General features: G+C 48.7%; 3 protein-coding genes across 14 annotated transcripts in view; 2 read left to right on the top strand and 1 right to left on the bottom strand.

Annotated features, from left to right (window-relative positions):
- The window catches only part of QRICH1 (glutamine rich 1), a 52,095-nt gene extending 41,958 nt beyond the window's left edge, over positions 1-10,137 (top strand). For all 10 annotated transcript variants that reach the window (XM_049640401.1, XM_049640408.1, XM_049640403.1 and 7 more), the window contains 5 exons: positions 516-630; positions 6,484-6,592; positions 6,951-7,102; positions 7,424-7,514; positions 9,185-10,137. In XM_049640401.1, coding sequence (XP_049496358.1) covers positions 516-630; positions 6,484-6,592; positions 6,951-7,102; positions 7,424-7,514; positions 9,185-9,377 — 660 coding nt within the window. In that variant the 3' untranslated portion in view covers positions 9,378-10,137. The remainder of the gene's footprint in view (positions 1-515; positions 631-6,483; positions 6,593-6,950; positions 7,103-7,423; positions 7,515-9,184) is intronic.
- Positions 10,138-10,384: 247 nt separating this feature from the next.
- IMPDH2 (inosine monophosphate dehydrogenase 2) lies at positions 10,385-15,484 on the top strand. 2 transcript variants are annotated; one of them, XM_049640411.1, is made up of 15 exons: positions 10,385-10,568; positions 11,012-11,060; positions 11,279-11,380; positions 11,696-11,770; positions 12,086-12,292; positions 12,795-12,882; positions 12,956-13,155; positions 13,235-13,325; positions 13,418-13,513; positions 13,788-13,859; positions 14,512-14,655; positions 14,742-14,886; positions 14,985-15,128; positions 15,208-15,291; positions 15,394-15,484. In XM_049640411.1, the coding sequence occupies exons 1-15, from the start codon at positions 10,471-10,473 to the stop codon at positions 15,413-15,415; spliced, it is 1,617 nt and encodes a 538-aa protein (XP_049496368.1). In that variant the 5' UTR covers positions 10,385-10,470; the 3' UTR covers positions 15,416-15,484. The 2 variants fall into 2 exon arrangements, with proteins under 2 accessions (XP_049496368.1, XP_049496369.1); XM_049640412.1 differs by lacking the exon at positions 13,788-13,859 and having other exon boundaries at positions 10,387-10,568.
- Positions 15,485-16,033: 549 nt separating this feature from the next.
- NDUFAF3 (NADH:ubiquinone oxidoreductase complex assembly factor 3) lies at positions 16,034-17,694 on the bottom strand. Of its 2 annotated transcripts, none has more exons than XM_049640413.1 (5): positions 17,106-17,694; positions 16,787-17,000; positions 16,584-16,650; positions 16,378-16,478; positions 16,034-16,298 (listed from the first exon to the last, which is right to left on the bottom strand). In XM_049640413.1, exons 1-5 carry the CDS (start codon positions 17,180-17,182, stop codon positions 16,182-16,184), a joined length of 576 nt encoding a protein of 191 aa, XP_049496370.1. In that variant the 5' UTR covers positions 17,183-17,694; the 3' UTR covers positions 16,034-16,181. The 2 variants fall into 2 exon arrangements, with proteins under 2 accessions (XP_049496370.1, XP_049496371.1); XM_049640414.1 differs by having other exon boundaries at positions 16,808-17,000; positions 17,106-17,693.
- Between the last annotated feature and the right edge of the window lie 2,315 nt (positions 17,695-20,009).

Below are 20,009 nucleotides of genomic sequence, written 5' to 3'. Positions count from 1 at the left end.
CACCCTGTTGCCTGGGCCTGAGAAAAGTCTGCCCCCCAGTTTGTTCCTCTTTCTTCCCAGTCACCCAGGGCACTGAGTGGATTGCTTTACATGCCCTGTTTCATTCCATGCTCTCCCTAGTCCTAGAAGGCTGGCACAGTCCTTTCCATTTACAAAGAAACTGAGCCCCAAAAGTTAAAATACTCAGATGAGTTATTTAACTTACACTATAGCTAATAAGAGGCTGGCCCCAGAGCCTGTATTGTTTTTTTGCTACCACAAGACAGTACCTTATCTGGGAGAAATAGTATTCACAAAATCTGCCCCTTTGACCCTACTCTCTAGAGTGTTGTGAGAGTCATTTCACATGATTTGAAGTGTGCTGTGGAAGCGTCACATGCTGGACATTTTTGACCTGTTGTGTTGGTTTGTTAAGGAAGCAGAAACAGGTAGGGAGAGGTAGTGATACAGTATTTATTTACCCTGGAAGTTTTTACTCAGGAGACTACCAACAACTTTTATTGTTTTTCTTTTAGTATCTTTTTGAAAATGGAAGGGTTGATGACATTTTCTCCGATCTTTATTATGTTCGATTCACGGAGTGGCTACATGAAGTTCTGAAAGATGTTCAGCCCCGAGTCACTCCACTTGGTAAGAGTCTTCCTAGTCCTTGGATGTCTTTCCCACCTGGGTTTATAAAAGATCAGCTGTTTTTGTGGCTGGCTATGACAGCATGTGGGTGAGGAGGCTATAAATCCTTGGCACCAGCATGAACTTCTGTACTGCTTGGCCTGATACTGAAGGGGCACTGCACATCAGACAGAGAAACCCTGGTCCCAGTGTGGCCAGGACACGGGGGCATGCAGAGCCTTGGGTTGTTACTCTTCTGTTTGTTTTAATTAAAATTTATTGGGGTGCCTGGGTGGCTCAGTCAGTTAAGTGTCTGATTTCGGCTCAGGTCATGATCTCATGGTTCGTGAGTTCGAGCCCTGTGGTGGGCTCGGTGCTAACAGCTCAGCCTGGAGCCTGCTTTGGATTCTGTGTCTCCCTCTCTCTCTGCCCTTCCCCTTCTCACGCATGCACTCACTCTCTCAAAAATAAATAAAACATTTAAAAAAATTTTATTGATTAAAATTAGAATCATTGCAAAACTTAAGAATTATGAATTCTTTCATATAGGTTGCTCATGTTACATACTGGAGATTTTTTTCCCATATGTTTGAACATATGTTCTACATATATGGAGCATAATTTTTGGTTTACTCATAAAACTCCTGAAAGAATAAGAGTCTTAGAGTAGAATGTCTGAGGTATTTGGGGTTTTATTTTTTAACAAATTTTTGTCTTTTTAGACCACTTTTAGGTTTACAGAAAAAATTAGCAGGAGGTAGAGAATTCCCATATACTCCCTCACACACTCTTCCCTCTATTATTTAGTATTTTGTATTCATATGATGTATTTGCTATAATTGATGAGCCATTATTGACACACTACAGAAGTCTGTAGTTCACATTAGGGTTCACTCCTCCTGTTCTACATTCTGTGGATTTCAACAAATGTATAATGACATGTATCTACAGTTGCAGTATCATACAGAAGTTTCAGGGCCCTAAAATCCTCTGTGTTCCACCTATTTATCCCCTCCGTCCCCAAATCTCTGCAATCACTGATCTTTTCACTGTCTCCATAGTTTTGCCTTTTCCAGAATGTCATATAGTTGGAATAATTCAGTATGTAGCTATTTCAGATTTATTTCTTTGACTTAGCAATACGCATTTAATGTTCCTGTGTGTCTTTTCATGGCTTGATAGCTCATTTATTTTTACTTCTGAATAATATACCATTGTATGGATGTACCACACAGTTTGTTTATCCATTCACCTATTGAAGGACATCTTTGTTGTTTCCAGATTTTGGCAATTATGAATAAAGCTGCTGTAAACATTGTGTGCAGGTGTTTGGTGAAAGAATAGAGAGCCCAGAGGTAGAGTCGCAGAAATATAACCAACTGATCTTTAACAAAAGAGTAAGGGCAGTTCAGTGGACAAAGAATAGTCTTTTCAACAAATGGTGCTGGAACAACGGGACATCCACATACCAGAATATGAATCTAGATGGAGACCTTACACCTTTCATAAAATTAACTGAAAATGGGTCATAGACCTAAATGTAAAACACAAAACTATAAAACTCCTAGAAGATAACATAGGAGAAAATCTAGGTGACCTTGGGTTTGGTAGTTAGTAACTTTTTGGATATACCACCAAAAAGCACAGTCCATGAAAGAAAATAATTGATAAGTTGGACTTCGTTAAAATTAAAGGCTTATGCTCTGTTAAAGACACTGTTAAGAGAATGAAAAGACAAGCCACAAACTGGGAGAAAATATTTGCAAAACTCATACCTGATAAAGAACTGGTATCCAAAATATACAAAGAACTCCTAACGCTCAACAATAAAAAACAACCTGAACCAAAAAAAAGGAAAAGATCTAAACAGATTCCTCACCAAAGAAGATAACACAGGTGGTAGATAAGTATATGAAGATGCTTATCATTAGATATCATCAGGAAACTGCAAATTAAAATGAGATACCACTATACACCCATTAGATTGGCTAAAATCACAAGCAGTGGCAGGCCCAATTGCTGGATAGGGAGGACAAGAATGCTCATTCGTTGCTGGTGGGAATGCAAAATGGTACAATCCCTTTATAAGCAGTTTGGCTTTTTTTTTTTTTTTTTTTTAAGTAAACATTTTCTGGAGTGCCTAGGTGGCTCAGTTGGTTAAGTGTCCAACTTCAGCTCAGGTCATGATCTCACGGTTCATGGGTTCAAGCCCTGCATCAGGCTGTTATTGGGATGGAGCCTGCTTCAGATCCTCTGTCCCCCTCTTCTCTGCCCTTCCCTCGCTCTCTGTCTCTCTCAGAAATAAACATGAGGGGTGCCTGGGTGGCTCAGTGGGTTAAGCATCTGACCTCATCCCAGGTCATGATCTCTCTGTTCATGGCTTCAAGTCCCGCATCAGGCTTTGTGCTGACAGCTCAGAGCCTGGAACCTGCTTCGGATTCCCTGTCTCCCTCCCTTTCTGCCCCTCCCCTATACTTATTCATATTCATTCTCTCTCTCTCTCTCTCTTTCTCTCTCTCAAAAGTAAAAAAAAAAAAAATTTAAAAAATAAACATTAAAAATATTAAAAAAAAAAAATAAACCTTTTCTTACCTTATGATCTAGTAGTTGTCTTCCTTATTAGTATTTACCCAGATGAGTTGAAAAGTTTATATTCACATGAATATCTGAGTTTTAATCCTGGCTTTGCCAATTGTTTTTTATTTATTTTTATTTATTTACTTTTTGCATTAATCTAACAGGAATTTTAAAATGAAAACAAAATTGAGATAATTGACATAAAGCATATTAGTTTTAGGTATACAACATAATGATTTGATATGTGTAGATCTTGCATAATGATCTAGTTTAGTTAACATCCATCACCACACAGTTACACGCTTAACCTTTAAAAAATAGGTATTTTATTTAGTTAACTTATTTATTTTATTTAGAGAGAGAGAAAGCGCATGAACTGGGTAGGGGCAGAGAGAGAGTGAAAAGAGAGAGAATCCCAATCAGGCTCCGCGCTGACAGAGCAGAGCCAGACACAGGGCTCAAACTCACAAATCATGAGATCATGACCTGAACTGAAATTAAGTGCCAGATGCTTAACTGACTGAGCCACCCAGACACCCCTAAAAGAAAAATTCTTTTTTAAGCAAATATTTTTTGCATGCCTGTTATGTGCCAAGTAGCATTTCAGGTGTAGATAATATTATAATGAATAAAATGGAACTTATAGTCTAATAGGGGGGAGACAGTGTATATGATTAAGTGACTTGAACCAAGCACAGGGGAATGGAAAGTTTTAAGGGCATTAGGAAAGAGTCCTTTCTGAGGGACTATCATTAGAACAGAAACCAAATAAGTGAATCACTCTACATGATGTGCAAATTTTCAAGCCAAGTGTGGCTGTGCAAACTTTGCTTTTTAAAAATTGCATTGTGGAAATTTTAAGCATATATAAAAGTAAACTTGAGATAAATGACACTCCCTTGTACCCATTGTCCATGGCAAATCTTGTGTCATAGGTGCCCCATCTGTTTTTTTCCCTTCCCATATTATTTTGAAGTAACTCCTAGACACTTTATTCATAAATATTTTAGTATGCTTGACACATGATGCCTTTATTATACTGGGGGGGGGGATATAATTCCATAATGTCATAAAAATCTACCCTTTGTTCAAATTTCTAATGTCTCAAAAATGTCTTGACTTTGAGTCAAGGTGCAAATAAGATCCGCACATTGAAATTGCTGGTATGTCTTTTAATATTTAGCTTTAATCTTTAGTTTTCCCCTTGATTCCTTAATTCTTTTTTTTTTTTTTTTTGCAATTATTTATAGAAGAAAGTAGCCTTTTAAATTGTCAGTCTGATTACATCCCCATATTGTAGTTTAGTATAGTTTTCTGTTCCTTGTATTCACATAACTGTAAATGTTGCAGATAGTTGCAGATAAAGACTTCATTGATGGGGTTTTGAATTTTGTGTTTCCTTTTTGGAAGGAGACATCATAGATGGGCTATATACTTCCATCTGATACCCATAATATCTAGATCCATTCATTCATTAGGAGTTGCAAACAGTGGTATTCTGATGTTACTACTTCTTCATTATTAGCTGAAATACAGAGCACAACTTTCTCCTGATCACTCTTTCAATGCCTAGCAGTATAGATTATGGATTTTATAGTAGAGGCAGAATAAGGGCTTGTTTCTTCTCCTTTGTTTAGCAGTTTTTACAGTAATGAGTTGGTTCACTGGTTTCATCCAGTGATGAACAATTCACTTTTTAAAGAATCCTTGTGAACTGATGGATTTAAACATTTAATATGGTTTACTCCATTGCAGGTAATCTTTTTTGATGTGCAGATTGTTCTGTCTTTGGCCATTTGGACCTCTTTAAATTGGCTTTTAAGTTCTTTTGACATGGCCCTACTTCCTTGATTTCTGATTTTCCAGATGTTCCATGCTCATCTTGGACATTTTCTGTTTTCTGCCTCAGTATAGAATTGGTCAGTTCAGCATAGAACCTGGTTCCTTTTAGTGGTAAATGGTATTTTAAGTAGCATAGGGGTGTTCATTGCTTCTGGGTTGGTCATTGTTTCTAGGCCTTTCAGGGGGGCAGAACTAAAAAATAAAATAAAATCATTTTGATACCTGCAGTTCAGATTCAGAACTACAAGGCTTTTTATATGATGTCTCTGCATCTCCCTTCTCCCATGCCAGGAGTCCTGGTTTTTAGACACTAAAGTTCACTTTAAGTTGTGTTAGGAAGTGGGTAAAGCTAGGGAAGAGACACTACCAGTTGGCAGAGTGAAGTGAATCCAAAGAAAATAGTGCATGCTAAGGTATGTGTGGGACCACTTTTAGCTCTGGCCTTCCCCAAACAGGGCTGTCTTGTGCCACTCATCTGCTTCAGATATTTTGAGGGCAGGGAATCTTACCGTATTGCCAGTGGGCCACAAAATAGAAGAGTAGAGATAGTGCTGCCAGAAAGAGATGGGAGTGCACTAATGGACTTAGGGGACCAGCTTTGGCAAGAGTAGAGAAGAGGAATGTGTTGGGCAGAATATTTCTTTCCCTGCTCCTAGGATGTGGCATCCTCACTGTCTGCTTGGAGAATTCCTGAAACTCCTGCAGGAGAATACTGTTTCACCAGGGCCTCAGTACTTGGCACATAAACACTGGTACATCAACTGTTGAATGAACACATGATGGGGGCTTGGTGATCAACCTAAGTGTCATCTTCTGTTCACATAGACCTGGCTGCACAGGGCTTTTGATCAAACATTGGCCTTTGCCCCTGCCCAGCCCTCAGTTTGCTTATGAACCAGCGTCTTAAAGTTAGACCTTCCCTGTGGGAGAACCCTGTAATAGTTCTGAATATCATTCTCCCCTTTATCCAGACAGGGAATGAGAATGAGCTTGCTTTTTAGAGGTGGAAAACACAAGAGGTTTAACAAGGACACACATATTGGTTCTTTGGGCCCCTGACACCTTTGAAAAAATATGATGAAAGCTCTATACCCTCTTTCTAGAGAAGTATGCATATATGCAGAGTTTGATTTATAGTTTTGGGTGTTACACTATGTTCTTTTGCCCAGTTGTAATCTTGGATTAGAGGAAGAATTAACATCAGGTAAGAATCATATAGGGCACTGGTTCTCAGGAACTTGTTAGAAATGCACATTATCAGGTCCCACCCCAGAAACTTGGGCTGAAACCCAGGCATCTGTGTTTCAAGCTTCCAGGTGATTCTGCCATTCTCTAGGGAGATTTTTCTGGGAAACTTGTACTCCTGTGTGGTCCTTGTGCCTCCCACTTCCCATCCTGCACCTCTGAGGGCCCTTCTCCCATCGTCTTGTTGTAGCAGTACTCTATTCCTCCTAGGCTATGTCCTGCCCAGCCACGTGACTGAGGAGATGCTGTGGGAGTGCAAGCAGCTCGGGGCTCACTCCCCTTCCACCCTGCTGACCACCCTCATGTTCTTTAACACCAAGTAAGTGTTCTAGAAGCTCCATGCTTAGCTACTGCTGGCATCTGCCCAGTGAAGAGGGTGGAAACTATCCAGGTAGACTTAGGAATTCCTTTGACACATATTTGAGAGCATCTGGGCTACTGAAAGCCTTCAGCCCCATTTGGCTACATTTGTGTGGTGACCAGTGAGGCAGACAGCCTTGCCAGACCCCTGCCATCAGTCTTGATGTGGTTCCTCCACTAGACAGTGTTTTTGGGTGTGGGCCTGCCCAGATCCTGGGAGTGTGTGCATCAGCTCCTCCGAGACACTGATGGCAGAGGCTGAGTCATGGTCTCCTCCTGGCACCCCTCCCTTTGCCTTGCTTTCACTTGTGGTGCAGATACTTCCTTTTGAAGACAGTGGACCAGCATATGAAGCTGGCCTTCTCCAAGGTTTTGCGACAGACAAAGAAGAACCCCTCTAATCCTAAGGATAAAAGCACGAGTATTCGGTACCTGAAGGCACTTGGGATACACCAGACTGGCCAGAAAGGTAGGGGCTACGGAAACAGGTGCAACTTGTCCTGCCCTGTCCTTGTGCCGGGGGACTAGTGATTAGTGTGAAGGTTGGGATTTGCTGGATAAGAATTCTCCATTCCCTTCTCCCCAGCCAGAAACTTCAAACTCTTCTAGAAGCAGAGATGCCCCAGAAATGATTGCTGCTTTTTCCTTTCATACTTTCCCTTCATGCCTCACACCATTTTTCCTCCCAATAAGTCTAGTTTGGGATGGCTAGAAGCCTAAGGTTCCTAATCTGGGCCTGAGCTAAAGCAGTCTGATGCCATGTCTCTGGTGTTGGGGGTGTGTTTTGTAGTTACAGATGACATGTATGCAGAGCAGACGGAAAATCCAGAGAATCCACTGAGATGTCCCATCAAGCTCTACGATTTCTACCTCTTTAAATGGTGAGGAAGCTTTATGGTGGCTGGGGGACTGTGTGTGTGTGCATGCATGCACTGTACCTGTATACAAAGGCATTCTTTAGTCACGAACTGAGAGTAAATACACACTTCCCAAAAGCTAAATATAGAAGCAACCTTACTGGTTTCCCAAAAACATGTGGAATGACCAGCATTGTAATTTTATATGGTCCCCTGTCTTGGAGAGGGGAATGAAGGTAGAGGGAGGAAAGTATAGAGAAGTGGCTTCCATCACATAGCATAGCTTAACATCTTCCTGTCCTTGACCTTTGTCACTAGCAACATCAATCTAGAGGGGATTCGTTTTCTTTGCTTTTGCTGTCTTGCCCTTTCAGTTTGACATGTCATCTCTACAGCAATGCCAAAGTGATGTTTCTGTGCTATAGTTCTTAACATGTTACTTAGACTAAAACCTTCAGTGGTTTTAGTTTATTATATAAAGAAGAGTAATCTTAATGTTGCCAACGAGGCCTTTCGTATACTTCCCTTGCTCATCTCATGTCCATGTAGCTCTTGGCTCTCTAGCCATGCTGGCTTCTCTCCACTCAAGGACCTCATGCTCTCCCTACCCGCAAGGCCTCAGCATAGAAATTTTCCCTGTTGATGGGGCGCCTGGGTGGCTCAGTTGGTAAAAGTGTCCAACTTTGGCTCAGGTTATGATCTCACGGTTTGTGAGTTCCAGCCCTACGTCGGGCTCTGTACTGACAGCTCAGAGCCTGGAACCTGCTTCAGATTCTGTGTCTTCCCCTCTCTCTGCCCCTCCCATGCTCATGCTCTGTGTTGGTCTCTCAATAATAAATAAACATTAAAAAAATTTTTCCCTGTTGGGCAGGCCTTCCCCACCCGCTACGGGCCCCCATATTTGGCTAGTTGGCTCCTATCAATCCTCTTCTCAGCTTTATTAGGAAAGCATTTCCAGATTCCCTACCTGTTCTTTTGGGCTCTTTCCTTTGTAGCATTTATCACTGATTGTCATTTTGTGTGTATTTATCTAATTGTTGACTATCTCTCCTCTTACCTGTAAGCTCCATAAGGTGGGAAGTCTTGGATTCTGCTCATTTCTTGAACACCAGCTCCTAGTGCAGACCTGGCACACAGTGGCCCTTTGATAAATCTTGAGTGGATGGGTGAATGTAACTGTTTAGACAGCGACATGTGCTAATAAGTACAGCAAAACATTGAAGGGGTAGAGTGTGAGCCTAAGTAAGGGTCCCAGCATCTTAGCCAAGCTGGGAAGGCAGATAGAGTCCCTTAGGTAAAATTGAGGAATTGTCAGTGGATTGGGTAGAGGCAAACAACATGAGGAAAGACTTGGAGATGACCTTGTAAGTGGTGAAATTGGTTCCAGGTGGGATATAGTTGGACTCAAGAAGATCAACCCCACATCCTTAGGTATCACTCAGAGGTATTCACAGCTGGCAGCATGTAAGGGAGGAGTGGAAGGGAGGTAGCCTATTACTGACATTTGCAGTAGCCCCAAAGGAGGTCCTAGAGGTAATATGTGTTGGCTGCATGGAATTCAGTAGCTATGATACCATACCTCCAAGAGCTGCTGTCTTCCCAACTTTTGCAGACAGCATCTGTCCAGTAGATTCCAATGTGGGAGGGTTGAGACTGTTGTGGTTTTACCCAGCTTTTACTGATATATTTTTCAGCCCCCAGAGTGTGAAAGGCCGGAATGACACCTTTTATCTGACGCCCGAGCCAGTGGTGGCCCCCAATAGCCCAATCTGGTACTCGGTCCAGCCTATCAGCAGAGAACAGATGGGACAGATGCTGACTCGGATCCTGGTGATACGAGAAATTCAGGAGGCCATTGCAGTGGCCAACGCAAGCACCATGCACTGAGATGCCTAAGCCATGGTGCAAGGGAGATGATCCAGGAAAAAAAATGGACAGACTTTCACACTAAAGAAGAGGCCTCCATTTTTTCTTTTTTTTATTGGTGTAGTTATGAAGCCTTTCAGACTGCTTCTGTTTAAAATGTAAAAGGAAACTTTGCCTCCTGTGCGTCTCCGTAAATCTGCGGCAGATTCCTCAGCCCGTGGGGGTGCTGGGTTTCCTGAAAAGCCAGATGTCCTAGAAAGTGGCTGGCTGGCTTTTTCTTTTTTTGTCTGGGGCCTGGGAAAGGGCTTGGACTGTTAGGAGAAATGTGGCCCGTTCCCTTACTCTAGAAAGATGGAATTAGTGATGGATGGACCCTCCAGGGAATCTCCCCAGCTGGCTTCCACTCTGACTGGCAGACGTCGCTGACCACAGGGGAGCCACCGTCTTTTTCTTTCTTCATGCTCAGACATAAACTTAGCATCTTAATGGAAGGAAAATGAGGGGAACTTCAATTATGATTTATTAAAGACAATTTCTATTACACCCTCCTTTATGACAAGTGACATTTTAGATGTTAAAGTAAAAACTTTACCATGCCTTTTTTTTTTTTTTTTTTTTTTTTTTGGCCTAGCATTGAGGCCTTAAACCTGAGGCTCCTGTGCCTGATGGAATTCTTGTAACATACACTTGTGTATCATATAAAGATACCACTCTGTTTCTCTTATGTATTCTTAATCTAGTTGTTTATTAAGAATGACAAGCACGTCTTTTCAACATGCTAGTGAACATCGCCTCTTTATTTGGGAGGATCCTGGCGGGCCAGTGGAAGCAAAGCCTTGCCTGCTAATTGAACGGGTTAAGGTCTTGTGGGAGGGAGCAGACACGGTAACACCCAACTACAAGGCTACAAGCCCTAGTGCATGCTGCGCGCATGCGCTCCTTCGGTAGTCCGGCCCCGGAGTCGCGTAGGCTCCGCCTGCTCGCACTGCGTCCTGACGTCAGTGACGCGCAGGGCGCAATGACGATATCGGCGGGTTTATATTGGCGCGGCCCAGACGGCTGAGGCCTCTGCGGCGCGGTCTTCGGACACACGCGGCTTTGCCCGGTCCTGGCTATGGCCGACTACCTGATTAGCGGGGGCACGTCCTACGTGCCAGACGACGGGCTTACGGCACAGCAGCTGTTCAACTGCGGGGACGGCCTCACCTACAAGTGCGGGCCTAGCGGGCTCACCTGGGCGAGGAGAGGGGCGGCGCGCTGCGGTGGGAGGCCGGGTGGGGTTTTCCACTGAGCCCTCTGGGACTCGGGCGTGGGGACAAGTTGCGGAAAATCCCCCATCATCTCCGGCTCCATTTGGTAGATCTGAAGTGGGGCGGAATGGAGGAGGCATCTTGGCAGTGCTTGGGATTTCAGACTAGAAGCTCCATTCTGTCGGCACATGGAGTTGTCAGGATGCCAGGGTCGCTGTTGACAGCTAGGTGGCAGAAAAGGTCCCCTATCTACATCTCCACCTTGTGATTTGTCTTCCCTAAATGTGACACGGGCTAGGGCAGTGCCCTCTAGGCCCAAATGCCCTTTGATGTGATCAGTGGGGATGGAATCTTAAGCCGCCCTAAACCTGAGCCTTACTCCCAATTCATTCCCCTTCCCCATAGTGACTTTCTCATTCTCCCTGGGTACATCGACTTCACTGCAGACCAGGTGGTGAGTATCACCAGAAACTGGGTCCTGAACATCAGGTTAGGTAAGGTACTCCTTTGCCCTGTCCTCTCAGCTACCAAACCAAATTGGGCTTGGGGGTAGATTCTGTAGAATAGTCTGATTGGCATGCAGGTCATGCAGGGCACCTGATTTATGGGGATCTGGCACCACCCTGAGGCATATAAGGTGCTTTCCCACATTACTTGGCTGTATCTCCTCAGGACCTGACTTCTGCTCTGACCAAAAAGATTACTCTGAAGACCCCACTGGTTTCCTCACCCATGGACACAGTCACAGAGGCTGGCATGGCCATAGCAATGGCGGTGAGCATGACGGGACAGAGGAGGGGCCCCACATTGTTCCCCAAAGGCATATAGAGTCATGCTGCTCTTACTCTTTACTTTTTTCTTCTTTTTAAAGTTTATTTTTGAGAGAAAAAGAATGAGTGGGGAAGGGGCAGAGACAGGGGTCAGAGGATCCGAAGTGGGCTCCGTGCTGACAGCAGAGAGCCCTACGTGGTGCTCAAACCCATGAACCCGTGAGATCATGACTTGAGCTGAAGTCAAGATGCTTAACCAACTGAGCCACCCAGGAGCACCTCTTTGTCACTTTTTCACTATCTTCTGTTTATCGTGCAGCTTACAGGTGGTATTGGTTTCATCCACCACAACTGTACACCGGAGTTCCAAGCCAACGAAGTTCGGAAAGTGAAGGTCAGAAGGGCAAGGATAGTGGTCAAGAGCTCCTGGGAACTGCATTGAGGTGGAGTGGGGGGTGGGAATGGGGGATATATTCTCCTGATCTTTTCCCCACTTTGGGGTTCAATTCTCGAGAAGACTATGAGACCCTGTGTCCTTAGGCAACAGAAGAGGACCAGGTGGACAGTACCTACAGCCCACCCGTGTTTCCTATTCCTGGGTTTGAGTTGTGATTTGGTCCTGTGGCACTGCCAGAGGGGGGAGTTGGCACAGACCCCGGGCTTCAAACTGGTAAAGGCCGTTCAGAAATATTCTTGCCATCCCTTCCAGAAATATGAGCAGGGATTCATCACAGACCCTGTGGTCCTCAGCCCCAAGGATCGAGTGCGGGATGTGTTTGAAGCCAAAGCTCGGCATGGTTTCTGTGGTATCCCAATAACTGACACAGGACGGATGGGAAGCCGCCTGGTTGGCATCATTTCCTCAAGGGACATTGATTTTCTCAAGGAGGAGGAGCACGACCGGTTTTTGGAAGAGGTAGGTGCTACTGACAAAGCAAAGCCAAGCTCTAGCAGCCAAGGCTTAAGACAAGGTTTCTGTTGCCTGAATGGCATCTCTGGGGGCCTTTGCAGTCCAGAAAAGATGAGTGCCCAGCCAAGTTTCTGATCCCTTCATGGGGTTCGTGCATCTCTTCCCCACCAGAGGCTCTGAATGGGCCCGAATGTTTGCCACCCCCAAGGTGCAGGCAGTACTCAAGGATCAATTTCGACCTCCTCTTCCAATTCTCTTGTCATTGCTCTGGCATGGCATTTCTGTCTCCACTATGTAACAGGAGGCTCTGTGTACCATGTTGTCCTTTCTACTGAATTTTCACCCCTGCCACTATATTGCTGCACAGACTGTTGGGTTCACTTGAGGAGGGTGGTTTGGGTGCAGGTGTGTGATCGTGGTGGTCTTTGGAACCTCCCTCCTGTATTAGGGCAGGGTCTGTTGGGAAGTCTGGTCTCTGGCCTTTTCTCATAGCTCCCCTCACTGCTAGATCATGACGAAGAGGGAAGACTTGGTGGTAGCTCCTGCAGGCATCACATTGAAAGAAGCAAATGAAATTTTGCAGCGCAGCAAGAAAGGTGAGTCCTAGAGGTGGAAGGGTTCTGGAACCAAAGACCAGGGTTCTGATTTATGTATTTGCCCTACCTCCAGGAAAGTTACCCATTGTAAATGAAGATGATGAACTGGTAGCCATCATTGCCCGGACAGACCTGAAGAAGAACCGGGATTACCCACTGGCCTCCAAAGATGCCAAGAAGCAGCTGCTCTGTGGAGCAGCCATTGGCACTCATGAAGATGACAAGTATCGGCTGGACTTGCTAGCCCAGGCTGGTGTGGATGTAGTGGTTTTGGTGAGTTGTCACATAGGCAGGGTAGGGTGGTAGGGGCAGCTGTAATACCAGTCTCACTGGGACTTTCTTTCTGTCCCAGGACTCTTCCCAGGGAAATTCAATCTTCCAGATCAACATGATCAAGTACATCAAAGAGAAATACCCCAGTCTCCAAGTTATTGGAGGCAATGGTGAGGCAAGACTGGGCACTGAAGGACGTGGGGCAAGAGGAGGGAAGCTAAGCTCCCACTTAGACCTTCACACAAGCTTTTCCCTGTTGTAGTGGTCACAGCTGCTCAGGCCAAGAACCTCATTGATGCTGGCGTAGATGCCCTGCGGGTGGGCATGGGCAGTGGCTCCATCTGCATCACCCAGGAAGGTAGGAAATGCTTCAGCAGGCCCTCAGAGACTCTGGCTTCAACAGGGCCCTTAGTCCCAGATGGCCTGAGCCAAGCGCTCTTGTGGGAACAATACGGAGTCCTCCAATAGGGGCAGCCCCAGGGCCAGATGGGCCCCTTGGATGGGTGACATGCTGGAAGACGAGCTCGTCATTCCTCACCTGCCACTCCCTCCCACCCCACCCCTCACCTAGCCTGGCCTCCTTGCTCCTGCTCTGCACCCTCTCTAAACTCTGGTCTGTTTGTTTTATTTAGTGGCTCCCAAGATCCCTCCAGACATAAAGTCCCACAGCCCCAAATGCCCTTCTACTGTCACGGGCTGCTATAGTAAGTCCAGCCCGGCCCACTGGCCCGGCCCAGCTGCCCACTGCCCGGCTGCTTGGTTGACTGTAGCTGTAGCTCCCGGGGTTTGTGGTGCTGATGGGTGGGCAGGGCAAACTGAATGACAGACCATGGTTTTGGGGGCTGCTGGAAAACAGCTCCCTCCTCTTCCCGGGGTGCTCATAAGGCAGGATCTCCTTCCCAGGTAGGCCCTAGTCTGCCCACATTTCCTATAGTAGGCACAGCTCAAGAACCAGCAAGCCACTCTTCCTTCTACACAACCACTCCCCTGATCTTGCCCAAGCTGCCAACTAGGCAGGAAGGGGTGGGCCTCTGGGTTACTAACTGCACGGTGACCCCCTACGTCCACTTGATACCAGGTGGGTGGGGCTTTTCCCGGCTGCTGACTGCATGTGCCTGAGGCTGCCCTGGGCCATGCACACATGCACGCGCACATGCAGGATTGAGTGGAGGCCATCACAGCTATTTGTACTGTTCAAGGCAGACGGGGCAGCAGCCATCCCAGACTTGACTCTCTCGGCCAAGCTGCAGTCTTGGTGCATCTGTGGCTGAGAGCTCCGGGGTGCTGAGTTATGGCCACAGGGCTCCTTGCCTGTCCCCATTAATTCCATCCACCCATATATTCCTCTCTCAATAGTGCTGGCCTGCGGGCGGCCCCAAGCAACAGCAGTATACAAGGTGTCAGAATATGCACGGCGCTTTGGTGTTCCTGTTATTGCTGATGGAGGAATCCAAAATGTGGGCCACATCGCTAAAGCCTTGGCCCTTGGGGCCTCCACAGGTGAGGCCCAGCACCCAGGGAATTTGGTGGGATTCCTTCCCTAATGCCACTCAGAGTCTGCCCCCAGCACTCCCATCTGTCCATAGTTATGATGGGCTCCCTCCTGGCTGCTACTACTGAGGCCCCTGGCGAGTACTTCTTCTCTGATGGAATCCGGCTAAAGAAATATCGTGGTATGGGTTCTCTTGATGCCATGGACAAGCATCTCAGCAGCCAGAACCGATATTTCAGGTGGGACAGGAAAGTCAGTTATCCTGTACTGACAGCCTTGTACTGGCAGCTTCATCTATGCTTTGACCTTGCTTGTGTTGTCCTGCCTCTCCCCACAGTGAAGCTGACAAAATCAAGGTGGCTCAGGGGGTGTCTGGGGCTGTGCAGGACAAAGGGTCCATCCACAAATTTGTCCCCTACCTGATTGCTGGCATCCAGCACTCCTGCCAAGACATTGGTGCCAAGAGTTTGACCCAAGTCCGGTAAGCTTGGGGAGTTGAACATGGGTAGAGGGGGTGGTTGAGGGCCAGCTACCCACATCTGACATCCGTCCCTCTTCAGAGCCATGATGTATTCTGGAGAACTCAAGTTTGAGAAGAGAACATCCTCAGCTCAGGTGGAAGGTGGTGTCCACAGCCTCCATTCGTAAGTGACCAGCCCTTTTGTACCCATCTACCTTCAGAGCAAAGGTTTTTGCTGTGCCTCCTTCCTCCTGCCACACCTCACAGCTTGTTATTCTGCTTACAGGTATGAGAAGAGGCTTTTCTGAAAAGGGATACGGCATACCCCCTTGGTTTTTCAATAAAAGTTTGGGAAAAAAAAAACAATGCCTGATCTTTGAGGTCAACAAGCAGGTGTGGCTGTGCAGCTGCCACTATCACAGATGCACACAAACACAACACCCTCATTTGTGGGGAAAGCCTCAGACATTGAGGTCAGGATACTCCTTGGATCTGGAAGGAGGAACTAGTTCTTGATTCAAAAAGTCCCTCCTGAGGCAGCTCACAAGATGAGTCTGGCCAGCTCTGACTCACAAGAGTGCAGTCTCACATTATGGCTACTTAGGACAGGTCATGGAACAGTCCATGGGGGCTTTGGACTGGCACTCACAGGTGCTTGGCCACGTGAGACCAGGTTGAGATCCACATATGTATTCTCTAACTTGAATCTCCAAGGGATCTTGTGGAGAAAGCACTGAAGTCCCCTCAAATCTGCATGTGAGCAAGTAGTTAACATTCGCAGTTTGAAACAGGTGCCTATACTGCCTCCTGCCTCTGAGGAGGTAAGTAGCCTAGATAAAAAGGTGATCCCTTGGTTTCTTTGCAACCCCCACCAAGAGCCCACTGAGCCAAGTAGCTCCTCATTAGCAGTAAACCAGAACAAAATGGAAGATGTGGATTAAATTATTAACTTGCTGGCAAGAAAGACAAGTGCTACAGTGCCAAAGGGGAGGGACTAGTGAAAGCGCTGGAAACCCGTGTGCACTGCAAAAGTGCCACGGCCCTCCTGGACAGGTTAGGTCAGCTCCTGGCGGTTCATTCTGCAGCTTGTGCCAAAGTTGTGAGCACAGTCCCTCCAGGTGGAGGAATAAGGGCAGCTCCTGTCACTCGGCCTTCATGACACAGGAAGTTGAAAGTGGCACAGGCATTGGGCTGCAAAGAGAAAGCCTGCATCAGCTTGGCTAGAGATAGGACTGGCCCCTGCTCAGCACTCCCAAGTGGCAGGACTTACCGTGTCCTGCACTTCCACCGCGATGCCCCGCTGCCTCATGGCTTGCAGCACCCGGGGCTGCAGTCGTTCAGTCCGGTCTCCGGTGCCCACCACAATGATCTCTAGGGAAAGATGGCCATGATTAGCTTATGGCGGGTCAGTGGGGAGGCTGGGGCTGGGTGGTTTGCTGGGGCTGGAAGCACCTCAGCCCTCCCCTTCTCCAGTACCTATTCGCGGCTCCAGCAACCAGAAGAGAGAGAAGCTTTCTTCAGTGATGTCCTGGTGAGTTCCTACCTGGGATGGGAGGAGGCAAGTTAAGTACAAGTTCACGCAGCTTTCCCCACAGAGCCCTTACCTGCTCCACAAAGGGGTAACGGAAAAGCCAAGTTTGCCAGGGACAGAATCAGGGGACAGGCCTGGGGCTCTGGACCTCTACTTCCTCACTGCTCACGTTCCACTGCACGACCGAGTGCGGGAGCAACGCGCAGGGCCCAAGCACACGATTTCCGTTGACCATGAAGCCGAGGCTGCTGTAGCTGTCGATATACATGGATTGCGGGGACTCGCGTTGCAGCAGAGAGATGCGCGTCCGCTGGTACAGCTCATCGTCCGCCGGCGTGAGCCGATGCCCTCGCCTTGGAACCCTGCGGGTGGGGTATGCTCAGGTTCTAGGGAGCCGTTGGGGGGGGGGGGGGGGAGTCGCCGGTCGTGGGGGGCGAGAGAATCAGGGACGCTGGGTCTGGACTCACCACAGCAGCTCTGCGAGGTCACAGCGAAAGGCGGCTCGAGCTCGGCACAGGCCGCGAAGAGCGAACGAGGCAACCATGGCGGACCCGCGTGCAGGGAACCCGGCGCTAGGTCAGCGGAGTCGTGGCGAAGTTCTCCGCAGCGCGCTGACAGCGCCCTCTGCGTCCCGGAGGGCACCGCGCGAGTCGGCTGCCCCAGCGCGGGATTGTGAAAGAGCCGGCCCGGGAAAACTGTCCCAGGAGAGCCCGTCCCCTACCGCGGCTCCGGTGTCTGCACCTGCCGCCCGCCCCGCCCCAGGCCCCCACAGACCGTCCTGGGGGAGCCGGACACCTGGTGGCGTGGCCGGCCTCAGAGCGCTGCCTGGGCCCCCGCCGCCGCTTGGTCCCCGGCCCTCAGCTATTAACGCAGGACTCCCGGAGCCTGGGGCGGGGCTGCCGCGCACCTGGTCGAGTCCCTCACACCTGGCCAGGGCGTGGGGCCAGCATCCAAGCCCCTAATCCCAGGCTTTGGGGCGTCGGGTTCCGAGGGCGGAGCGGCCAGCTCAGGTTTCCCCCGCACTTATGCGAATCACGCCCCTCCTCAACCGTCACCCGCGCGACCGTTGGCGTCGTCGCCGCGCGTCTCCCGGGGCGTGGCCACGCGTGGATTGGCTTCTCAGGAGCGCGAGGGGGCGTGGCTGATTGGTTTCGCCTTAAAATGGCTCCAAATCTGCGGCCCCAGCAAGCGGAAGGGGACGCCGTGGTAGGGCGATTGTAGCCGTTCGGGTGGGAGCCACCGGGCCGAACGGAACCAGATATTGAACTAGACAGCTGCTGGAGCATCGCCCTGTCGTCGCTCACGCTGCTCGCGGCCCGAGAATTCCCCGACCCCCCGTCTTGAACCGAATCAGAGGGCCTACTGGCGCGAGAGTCGCTGGCGCCCGCGCGGGTTTCGGGCATCTTCGCGCCCCCACCGTGTCGTGGCCTCAAGGGAATGTTGACGCGTCTGCTACCCACGGGACCGGGCGGGAGGGAGGCTCGGCATAGCGGAGGACGGTCGCAATGGCTTCCCGGGGGTCCTATCGCTGCCATTGGATCCCCAGCGCTCCGGGCGCTGGCATAGTCACGGGACAAAGGGCCCGGGGTGCGGGGGTGTCCCTGAGGCGGGCGCGCGGCTTTACTTCCTCTCCGGCCCCACGGGTGAGCTTCCCTCTAGGCTGATCTCGAAGCCCTTCCCACCACCGTCTCCGCACTGGTGGCCTGGCTTCATGGGACCAGCAGGAGTAATCTTACCCTGCGGATCTAATCCGGATCTGGACCGGTCCCAGGGGAGACCCCCACCAACCTTCCTATTTTGGGGGGGCCCAGGTGAGCGCCTCGTTCCCACTACACTCGGTTTTACCGCCCACTCGTAGGTCTGTCTCCTGGTACTGGGAATGGGGGTCCTGATCTGGCCCCAGGACATGGAACTACCCCCCTCCCTCCCCGCCCCGGGGTCATTCCCACCCGCCACGGCTGGACAGCGGGCAACGGAATCCCAAAAGCAGCTGTTGTCTCCAGAGCATTCCAGCTGCGCTTGGATTTCGTTCCCTGCTCTCCTGCCAGAGCAGCGTCCTGGCCTAGGTGGGGTGGGCCAGCCTCTGACCCCCATACATACTTATTGGGTCGCTCTGGTCTCTGACCCTGTCTCAGGTGCGCCCTCAGCCTGGAAGTGGTGGGCGTAGACGTCGGAGAGCCAGGTTTGTGGTCATCTCTGGAACCTGGAGTGGCATTGACAAGGGAGGGCGTTTCCAGGGCCTCTGGACAGGGCTGCGATCGCGGTGAGTCCCACAGGGCCACCGCAGCTCGCTAAAGATAGCCCTTCACTTCCTGGGGAAAACCCACCCCAACCGTCTTGTACCGAGAGTAGCTGTAGTCCCCAGCTCCGCCTCCAGCCCCCAACCCTGTTAGTAGCTGCCCCAGGGTCATGCGCCTGCGGAATGGAAAGCGCTTTGGAATGACACGATCACTCCCGTTGAGTGGGCACCCAAGAAGCCATCGGGAATGTCGTGTCCGCCCAGTGCTCTTTCTGCGATCCCAGCAGGGCCTTGGAGCCCTGGCCCAGAAAGGGGTCTTGACAAACTTTTGCTGCCCCTCTCTAGGGTTCTCTCCTTTCTGAGCCCTGGGCACTCTCACTGCTTCAGAGCAGAAATCATGGTTTTCCCAGCACTGTGTGCTGTGTCAGGTTCAATCTCCATTAAAGAAAATGGAAGAAAAGGGGATTTAAGTTACATTGAAGTGAAAACATTCAGGATCCCTGGTGGGACAGAGGAAAGAGCTTTGTCTCTCTAGTGGAATGGGATGCTCCAACTGGGAACAGTCCTTTAGCTGGGGCTTCTCATGATCACATTGTTTATTTGGCTCAGAATGGCTCCTTGCCTAAACCAGGAAGCCGGAGGATCCCTGTTAAAGTACACAAGGTTAAAAGGAAAGCATTAAAGGCTGGTCATTCTGGGGGCGCCTGGGTGGCTCAGTCGGTTGGGCATCTGCCTTCCGCTCAGGTCATGAGATCTCTCTCGTCCTGAGTTCGAGCCCTGCACTGGGTTCTGTGCTGACAGCTCAGAGCCTGGAGCCTGCTTCGGATTCTGTATCTCCCTCTCTCTCTGCCCCTCCCCCACTCACTCTCTTGTCTCTGCTTCTCAAAAATGAATAAACGTTAAAAAAAAAAACTGGTAATTCTGGAAACTATCTTGATGGATCTAATTCCTCAAAAATCAAGAGAAGCAATTCTACGAGAGTAGGCATTTATCCGATGTAAAGACGACCCAAATCGCAAAGGAGGAAATACTTCTGAATAACCCGAAACCGCAGAATACTAATTCTTTTAAAAATGAGTTTTTAGGTGGTCGTGAAATGTTAGCTGCCCTATCCCACTAAATTCATTTGGAG

This window comes from Panthera uncia, chromosome A2, assembly GCF_023721935.1.
Source record: "Panthera uncia isolate 11264 chromosome A2, Puncia_PCG_1.0, whole genome shotgun sequence".
Lineage (NCBI taxonomy): Eukaryota > Metazoa > Chordata > Mammalia > Carnivora > Felidae > Panthera > Panthera uncia.
Note: the sequence above shows the minus strand (reverse complement) of the source record. Positions and strands in the feature narration are given on the sequence as shown.

Excerpts from the sequence above, each read along its gene's own strand:
- IMPDH2 (XM_049640411.1), top strand. The coding sequence starts at position 10,471 with ATGGCCGACTACCTGATTAGCGGGGGCACGTCCTACGTGCCAGACGAC. Across the intron at positions 12,883-12,955 it reads TTTGCAGCGCAGCAAGAAAG|GAAAGTTACCCATTGTAAAT; the intron begins GTGAGTCCTAGA and ends CCCTACCTCCAG. Across the intron at positions 15,292-15,393 it reads GGTGTCCACAGCCTCCATTC|GTATGAGAAGAGGCTTTTCT; the intron begins GTAAGTGACCAG and ends TTCTGCTTACAG.
- NDUFAF3 (XM_049640413.1), bottom strand. The coding sequence starts at position 17,182 with ATGGTTGCCTCGTTCGCTCTTCGCGGCCTGTGCCGAGCTCGAGCCGCC. Across the intron at positions 17,001-17,105 it reads GACCTCGCAGAGCTGCTGTG|GGTTCCAAGGCGAGGGCATC; the intron begins GTGAGTCCAGAC and ends CCCCACCCGCAG. Across the intron at positions 16,299-16,377 it reads CGGTGGAAGTGCAGGACACG|CCCAATGCCTGTGCCACTTT; the intron begins GTAAGTCCTGCC and ends TTCTCTTTGCAG.